Below are 8325 nucleotides of genomic sequence, written 5' to 3' on the forward strand. Positions count from 1 at the left end.
TCAATATATTTACACAACACAAGCACTAGTAATAATTTAGCTGTTCACACCACTGTTAAATGGGGAAAACTGATCTGAAAGCATCCCATCACACAATTGTACACAGCAGTTTTGCTTCCCTAGCTCATGTTGTGTAGTAGGTTGGGGGTCACTATGAGAGCGACTTACAACCATGGCCCTCAAATAGGAGATGCAAAGTATTTGGGTGAGACCATAGTACCCTAAAGATCATATTTTATCCAAACTTGCACAAAATATTCTAAAATAAATAAAAACATTAAGACTGCATAAAGGTTAAACCAGACACAACAGCTCTGGAATATAATGAAAAGCAAGCAATTCAACATTTAAATGGCCCAGGAAGACAGATATCATTAGTTTGTAATAAGAATTAATGGATACTCAAGGGCAACTAAGGCTCTGGAAGAAATTAAGCAGTTTCTACTACAGTCCATAAACTTACCAATGGGTTAATTGGCCTCTGATTAAAGTGACCCTTGTGTGTTTATATTTGTGTACAGGTATGGGATCTGTTATCCGGAAACCCGTTATACAGAAAGCTCCGAATTACGGGAAGGATGTCTTCCATACACTCCATTTTATACAAATAATCCAAAGTTTTAAAAATAATTTCTTTTCTCTGTAATAATAAAACAGTATCTTGTACTTGATCCAAACGAAGATATAATTAATCCTTATTGGAAGCAAAACCAGCCTATTGGGTTTATTTACGGTTTACATGATTCTCTAGTAGACTTAAAGGAGAATTCAACCCATAATAAAAAAACCCACCCCCCCTACCCTGGGTAGACCCACCTCCCGAGCATTTGCATTTCGGGGGGGGGGGTTGGTAGGCGGGGGGGGAGAAGGGAGGGTTTATTTTCTATTACGGGTTGAATTCTCCTTTAAGGTATGAAGATCCAAATTATGGAAAGATCCATTATCCGGAAAACGCCAGGTCCCAAGCATTCTGGATAACAGGTCCCATACTTGTACATGAGATAAGGAACATAGACTGCAAACTTTATTATAACTAATTGTAATAATTACTATTGTCTAATACATTTTCTATATAAAGTAATTTTCTTCTATCTTTCTGAAATGTAAATACAAGGTCTCCCCAATCAATTTCTTGTGGGCTAAGTGCCAGGCACTGCCGCTCTGGCTGTAAACTGGCACTTTGGCCCAAATAGTATGTCACATAATGCTGGCTCTTCGCACTTGGGTTGGAAAAAAGGATATCAGCACACGAGGCATTAGCGTTGCAGGGAGCACCCTGCTAGTTTATTGTGCGGAGATGCAACGTTTCGGGGACACGCCCCTTTGTCTTCGTATTTGGGTGACATTTTGCTCCTGTGCGTGTTGTGCAGCAACCTGGGAACCAAATGGGTTACTACGTGCACTTGTACAATACACTTGCGTGAGCATCATCATGTATACAACTGTAATTTTTTTATGAAAAACACCATGACACAAAACAATAGTTCAGCCCTGGTGTAGTAAAAAGTGGAATTCACAGAATATTGGCTATTGTCTGTGCAATGCTGTTGTATGCGCAGAAACATACACTATATGTAGACTCTGGGTATTTCTATAGGGCAGTAACTTTATGGTGTTTAAAATTGTGCAGTGTGTAAACTGTCATTTCTGTTTTGATTTCCCATGATCTTCCACCTGTGAGCTTTATATACTGCACATTAAGTGGCTTCATATAAAGCTAGTCACAGTATGTATGTAATATGAACAAGAACTGGTGTGAATGATGTATTATTCCTGTAATACCATGTGGAATATGTCCTTGTTCTATAAATAAAGGGATTATAAAAATGATAAAAGGCTTCAGTGGTAAAAAAAGAAAGTCTTTCCATTTAATGCTGGATTGCTCAATTACTACATCATATGTCCATTTGAATTCCTTTTCAGTGACACAAGATCCATTGGAAGACTTTTCTGCTTAAGTGGGCTGCAACTTTTATCTTCAACTTGACAGTCTTCTGGTAATAAAAAGCTTATCTATTTTCCGGGACAATCTTTATAAAAAATGAAGCTTCGCTGATTAAGGAAGTCACGTGAGTTTTTTTGGTCAGTGTGATCAATCAGATCAGATGGTGAATCGTTGCCACTTGCTTGCTCAATATGGAAGATAGTCCATCTCTAACAATAAACTCATTTCCTCCTGCCACTCAGATTTTTCATTTCCTCCAATTCTTTTTCCTTCAAGTGGGTGTCTGCTGCCGCTTCTGAGAGCTATGTCAGAATAAGTAATGGCTGTCAAGACTTCAGGTTCAAAATTATTACTGTACATTCATTAACATAAGAGCCCCAGTTATAATAATCATGCAAATATCACATCAGTGTCTCACACTGAGTATAATAGACTTAAAAGGGGTGGTTCACATTAACTTTGAGTGTGTTATAGAATGGCTAATTATAAGCAACTTTTCAATTGGCCTTTATTTTTAATTGTTTATAAATTATTGCTTCTTCTTCTGACTCTTTCCAGCTTTCAGACAGGGGCTCACTAAATACATTTTCCAGTGAAAGGGACTTAATTCCGTGGTCTGCTTGCCTACAGCCTATAAGGGAAGAGTTGCCATGTTTTTCTCAGGCTGCCAAACCTGTCCAATCCTTTGTGAAGCAGTTCATTCCTCACTGAATCCTACTGCAACACATACTGTATGTTCATAATGGGAATATTTTTCATATGGCTCTGCTCCCTCTATTAAGCAGAACATTTCAGGCACTGAAGGACATCTGCATCACAGATCAGACTGCTTGAAAATATTAAAGGGGATGTACTGTCAAAAATTGCAATCAATTATTTTTTATCAGCGGTTTTCATTTGCGATTCAGTTTAGGGTAGGGACACACTGGACGATTTGTCGCCAACGTTTTTAAAAAGTAAATCGCGGCGACAAGACGATCGTCTTTTTTGAACAGACGATTCACAGCGACTATTGGCACAGAGCGATTTGTATCCCATTACTCTGTGCGGTACGTGCTCCACCCAAACCGGAAACGGTTTGTGCTTCCCACTGTAACCTGGCGTCTTTACGTGCTTGCGTTCTTGCGTCATTGCGTTCGCATTGTAATTTGAATACAATTGCTGCTACTTATCTGTATGTGTGTGCGTGTCTAGGAGATTTCAGTGCTTTTCTAAGTACATGCTATTTCTGATAAATCGCTCGGAAAAGGGTCTCGGTGCGTTTTGGAGCTACAGGCGATTCACAAACGCGCTGTGGGCACAGGAGCTGGCGTCTTTCATTTGGTTTTGTTCAGAGACAAAACGAGCGATATGTCGCCGCGATTTGCTTTTTAAAAACGTTGCCGACAAATCGTCCAGTGTGTCCTTACCCTTAAAGTTGAGTACAACCATTCCCCCACATACCTGTTCTTTCAGCTCCGATCAAAACCTTCACGGCCCATCTCTCCTGCTGTTCCCGCCAGCCTACCAATGAAAAACAAGTAGCCAGTCAAGCAACGGTGGGAGTGACGTTCTGCAAACAAGACTGGCTACTCGTTCTTCATTGGTAGGCGGGCGGGAACAGCAGAAAAGATGGGCGGGTCGAACAGCAGAGACGGGCCGTGAAGGTTTTGCTCGCAGCTGAAAGAGCAGGTATGTGGGGGAACGGATTGTGCTCAACTTTAAACTGAAGCGCAAATGAAAACCGCTGATAAAAAATAATTGATTGCAATTAGAAAAAGTCTTACCGGTATATCGGTTCCCCAAGGGCAAAGGGGGAATTTTAATTTTTGACTATACATCCCCTTTAATAGGATTATAAATATTATGTATCAGTGTAATTCACTATTATTATCTCTAATCTCTCCCTTAATGTATCAGTGTAATCCACTGTGATAGTCTCTAATCTGCCCCCTAATGTTGTTTTTGGAGAGTTAAAGGGGAAAACTTCAGAATCGTTAGAAAGAAAGAAAAAAAAACAGGGTATAATCTAATTTTTACCATATCCAGTAAGAGATCAACTTTAACACGCAGCAAGTTGTTTTCTTCTTCAAGCTGCTGGTTTCTCTTGCGCAGCCTTTGGACCTCTCTCTGTGATCCAGTCCCCCCTGACTCTGCAATAATGGAGGGAAGAGCTAATACTATGGTAACAATGACCTTCACCTTTACTGATATAAAAGGAACGGGATTGGGTATGGCCTCTTGTACATAGAGTGGAAATTTACAAGAAATTAAAACTAAACAGTCAGCTGTAAACTCACTAACACCAACTAAAATATTAATTGGCTGTAACAGTACTTTTACTTAAATTGGACAGACCTCACTGTGTAGACTGGGGTGTATTTAGGTATTGTGCTGGACCTCATTTCGTCCATAGTTTTCTCCCCAAAAAAAAAAATTGCTGGTTTACCACCAAGTATTCAGCCTTGGGCTAGAGGGATTTTTATTTAAAATAGCTTTTTTAAACGTACCTACTAAAGCTGCCACCCCGGGTTTAGGCCTGCAGGTACTTATATTGTAAATACTGACCTGCATGTAGGCAATGCTTATTTGTTGCACTTAAGTCACAAAATGTTGTGAGCACTAGTGCATGGTAAATGTTACAGAGTGCCTAAGAAAGATTGTGTTGTGCTACGAAAATTTAGACATTTTCTGTGCACAGTTTGTAAAATTTCCCAGATGGTGCCCTTAGTTCCTACATAGTACCCATTGTCAGCCCAGACACATACAGGAGTCAACTAGGACTGGATTAAGCTGCTAAGAGGAGAAGGAGAAATTCACCTAGAGGATAAGTGATCAGCCTTTTGATGTGGACACTTATGATAGACCCTGGTTTGATTCCCTGTGGCAACTCCTTGTGACCCTGGACATACAGTATCATATAATCTACTGGTGTCCCAGCATATTTAGTGCACCTAAAATCCAAATGGCAAATCCAAATCCAACTCATATGCAAACTGGAAGCCCCTTGAATTTAACAATAAAAGCAAAAGTGATAATTACCAGTCATCCACTGCCCATTTTCAAATTTCAAGCTTTGACCTGCAATGTTGATACTTGGGGAACCATAATCTAAACCCAGTTCTACCTCTTTAGTTGTCCGGTCCAGCTAGGAAAAAAAAACACAAATTACTTAGATACTTCAAAGTATTATTGTCTACATATTAATTATATGGTTTTATTCTTGTTGGAATGTGCATTGTATTAATGTGAATCATGAAGACCATCTTTAGCTGCAAACTACTCTCTTTGGCTAATGATAAAGGTGACATTTTTGCACAGGCAGAAAAAAGCCCAAAGCCCAGCATGCTACTCTAGAACCTAATTTAGCATATCCTTGGCTGATTGTGCAGGAGGGCTGAGAATTTTAGAGTTAAATCTCCTTCCATCTCTACTCATTCATTCAGATCCAAGTTAAAAATGGAAGGAAGGGTTTAACCAGCTTTGCCAGATTTATAAGAAGGCAGAGGGTTTTTCAGAATATTCTGCATCTTTGGATGCTGCATACAAGGTCCAAATATTGTGCCTGAAAAGTGTGAGGGTACATAAAAATACAGTGTTATTTATGAGAACTACAGAGATGCAGATTTACAAATGTAACTTTTTATTTTTAAAAATGACTTCTATGTGCATCTACATGTGTAAAGATGTGCATTTGAAACTATAAAAGAAGTGGCTACCAGTGTAACCTAATTTCTACTGTGCATTTACTGCAGAAGCTACCACAATTAGTGTAGGACATACCGCATGCAAGTTAGACAGGGAGGCTGATTTCCTTGGTGGTACTTTCTTTGGGCTGAATGTGCTCCCGAAGAGGGGCATCTTGCCTGAAAAAAAAGTTGAGTCCAGGATTAATTCCCTACGGAAAAAAGAAAAGTCAACAAGTTACTCAAAAATAATAGTCTTTTTCATCACATTATCTCCTTTTAGAAAATGCTGAGCTGCACAGAATCAGTGGCCCCTTTCATAAATTTTACATGCAGTATATAAGTTTAGCTTGTATAGATAGAATGTGCTCATATCAAAAACAACAGTATAGTTTCCATTGAAAAAATATTGAGACAATATAATAATGTCTCTGCTACCTCATCGACCAGTGGATCATTCCACTAGAAGGACACAACAGAATCATCACCCCAATTCTTTTGTATTGGCAGATATATTAGGTATATCAAAGTGCTTTTTTAGCAAGTGAGAAAATAGAAGGGAACTGGTATTAAAATTAATAAAATAATGACGATCCAGGGACTTGAGGCATTTCTCACCTATCCCTGTACCAAACAGACATTACAAAGGTTCTCTGAGTCTTTGTTTAACCTCTACAGATACTATGTAAATATAGGGTAAGGGCAAAATGCAAACATAACATACAATCCACTGTTTTTATGCAATTTGAACCTTGCCATAAGTTGCCATAGGTTTCTTGAAATACTATCAGCATGAGCATTAAGGGGCACATTCTCTGTGTTCTTGCCATTTTGCTTTTCTGTCCAGAGACAAAGTAAATGACCTTCATATTTTCCTTGGCAATAGCAGTGAAGCATCAGTGTAATAAATATTGTGCACAGCATCAACTTGCATCAGTATTTTCATACAACAATAGTTAATCTTGCTTCTGTCATGCTCTATAAGCAAACAAGAAAAAAACTCTACTATGTATAATTTATGTGTGGCCCTTAAACCTACTCACAGGAGCATAAGGAGATTAACAAAAACACTATTGGATTGTAGTTGATTGCCCAGCTACAGAGGATCAGCACCATCAACATTATTCTACCATCTGTTCCTGCTGCTGTTGCATAAAATGCCTCCCTTTGGGGGTTTAGTCTAATATAACACCTGTAGAGGCAAACAACCAGAGGAATTACTTCCACAAAATCGAATGATACAGTTTCAGTGACATTAATGCAGAGGATCACTGCTCGTCCCTTCCGGCTGATGACAATAGGGAATATTGCTAAAAGCCCATGTTGTTTACTGGTACAAACAGCAGTTGTGGAGTTTCTACTTCAGTGCAAAGTGGCCAGTGATGATGCCATATTTTGCTACTACTAAATAGAAGATGTTAGTGAAGCTCTATATGAACAACTGCCCTCGAGGTGCTTATCCACTGTGTAGCTTCAACCAGAGTGCCACATTAGTTTGGAAGATATCCATTGGATAGCAAATAAAAACAAGTTCAAGAAAGTAGAGAATAGCAAACCAGAGAACATTCAGTCAGTCCTATCAGCTGTACAGGAAAGAAGCAACTAGTAACAGAATCATTTCTGCTATAAGGAGGATTAAAGATACAATTTGAATCTTAAAGGAGACATATTGTGTAAAAAAAAAAAAAAAAGACTGTACCAGTGCATTATACTCATTTAGATATAGAGGAATTGTGCTTAAAAAAGTAGTGTTTCAGGCTGATTTATTGAATATGTCTGCAAAAACCCTACTAGTCCCTCCCTTCTGTTCCTGCTCCCTGAATTCCCATGCTGTGCAGGACAGCCAACGGCAGCTCACTGCACTGTAGGACAGGAACCAATCAGCAGCTAGCAGGACCTGATAGGGAACTGAAGCCTGTCTGTGCTTGGGTGACTGCAGGGCTGCGATTGGCTGTTCCCTCCTACTGTGCTTCTGGCAGGGACCGTCAGGACACGCCTACTCCTCATTTGAAACGCAGACACGGACCAGAGAACATCTATAGGGAGCTCCAATAAAGGGGCTATTTTTAAAGATAATATTAATGTTTAGCACCATGTAAAAGCAACACCATATATTACTTGTAATTGCCTACAAAATTAGGGTTTTTTTCATGTATCCTATAGGTCTCATTTAATGACTGGCACCACATATTACAGGAAATAAGAAATGTGCAGTATAAGCAAACTTGCACCACTCTGATGAACTTCAACTCCCATGATGATGGGCAAGGAGCACATATTACAGCTGCAACTCCTTGTTAAGTTAGCACATAAGGGTCTAGTTGCCCAACTATAGACAACTAAACGTTAAACAGTAGGAAAAAAATAATGTGAATTATTTAAATGAACTACACACGTTTTTTCAAGCGTTGGACACCCCTGCAGTGTAATCTGGTGGTACATTCCTGCTTTACTCAAATTCAAGCACAATTGTTTACCTATTCGCTTGGTCTGTACCACCGGTGGCTTCCTCCCACAAAATCTTTTGAATAAATAATAATAATAACTGCTGCAAAGTTAGAAAAATAAACCCACTTTTACCTGCAATCTGCTGTGAGGACGCTCTTCTCCTATGCCTACTCCCGTGCAACGGTTTAACGGGCATGCGCGCGTCACCCTAGCAACAGCTTGCTGTTCAACCCACCGCTGCGTGGGATTATGGGTAGACGCGGCGGA

The 8325-nt window shown here is 39.5% G+C and overlaps 1 protein-coding gene across 2 annotated transcripts; it reads right to left on the reverse strand.

Moving 5' to 3' along the window:
- Positions 1 to 1256: 1256 nt before the first annotated feature.
- On the reverse strand, positions 1257 to 8323 carry LOC100137612 (protein chibby homolog 1). 2 transcript variants are annotated; one of them, XM_041590713.1, is made up of 5 exons: positions 8191 to 8323; positions 5708 to 5822; positions 4967 to 5072; positions 3965 to 4077; positions 1257 to 2247 (listed from the first exon to the last, which is right to left on the reverse strand). In XM_041590713.1, the coding sequence occupies exons 2-5, from the start codon at positions 5783 to 5785 to the stop codon at positions 2167 to 2169; spliced, it is 378 nt and encodes a 125-aa protein (XP_041446647.1). In that variant the 5' UTR covers positions 5786 to 5822; positions 8191 to 8323; the 3' UTR covers positions 1257 to 2166. The 2 variants fall into 2 exon arrangements, with proteins under 2 accessions (XP_041446647.1, XP_018111834.1); XM_018256345.2 differs by having other exon boundaries at positions 5708 to 5790; positions 8191 to 8297.
- Positions 8324 to 8325: the final 2 nt, after the last annotated feature.

Source organism: Xenopus laevis, chromosome 4L, assembly GCF_017654675.1.
Source record: "Xenopus laevis strain J_2021 chromosome 4L, Xenopus_laevis_v10.1, whole genome shotgun sequence".
Classification (NCBI taxonomy): domain Eukaryota; kingdom Metazoa; phylum Chordata; class Amphibia; order Anura; family Pipidae; genus Xenopus; species Xenopus laevis.

Bases quoted from the DNA above. Each gene is read 5' to 3' on its own strand.
- LOC100137612 (XM_018256345.2), bottom strand. From the start codon at position 8,254: ATGCCCGTTAAACCGTTGCACGGGAGTAGGCATAGGAGAAGAGCGTCC. The intron at 5,073-5,707 runs GTATGTCCTACA...TTTTTTTCCTAG, and splicing joins CCCTGTCTAACTTGCATGCG to CTGGACCGGACAACTAAAGA. The intron at 2,248-3,964 runs GTAAAAATTAGA...ATTCTGACATAG, and splicing joins TTGATCTCTTACTGGATATG to CTCTCAGAAGCGGCAGCAGA.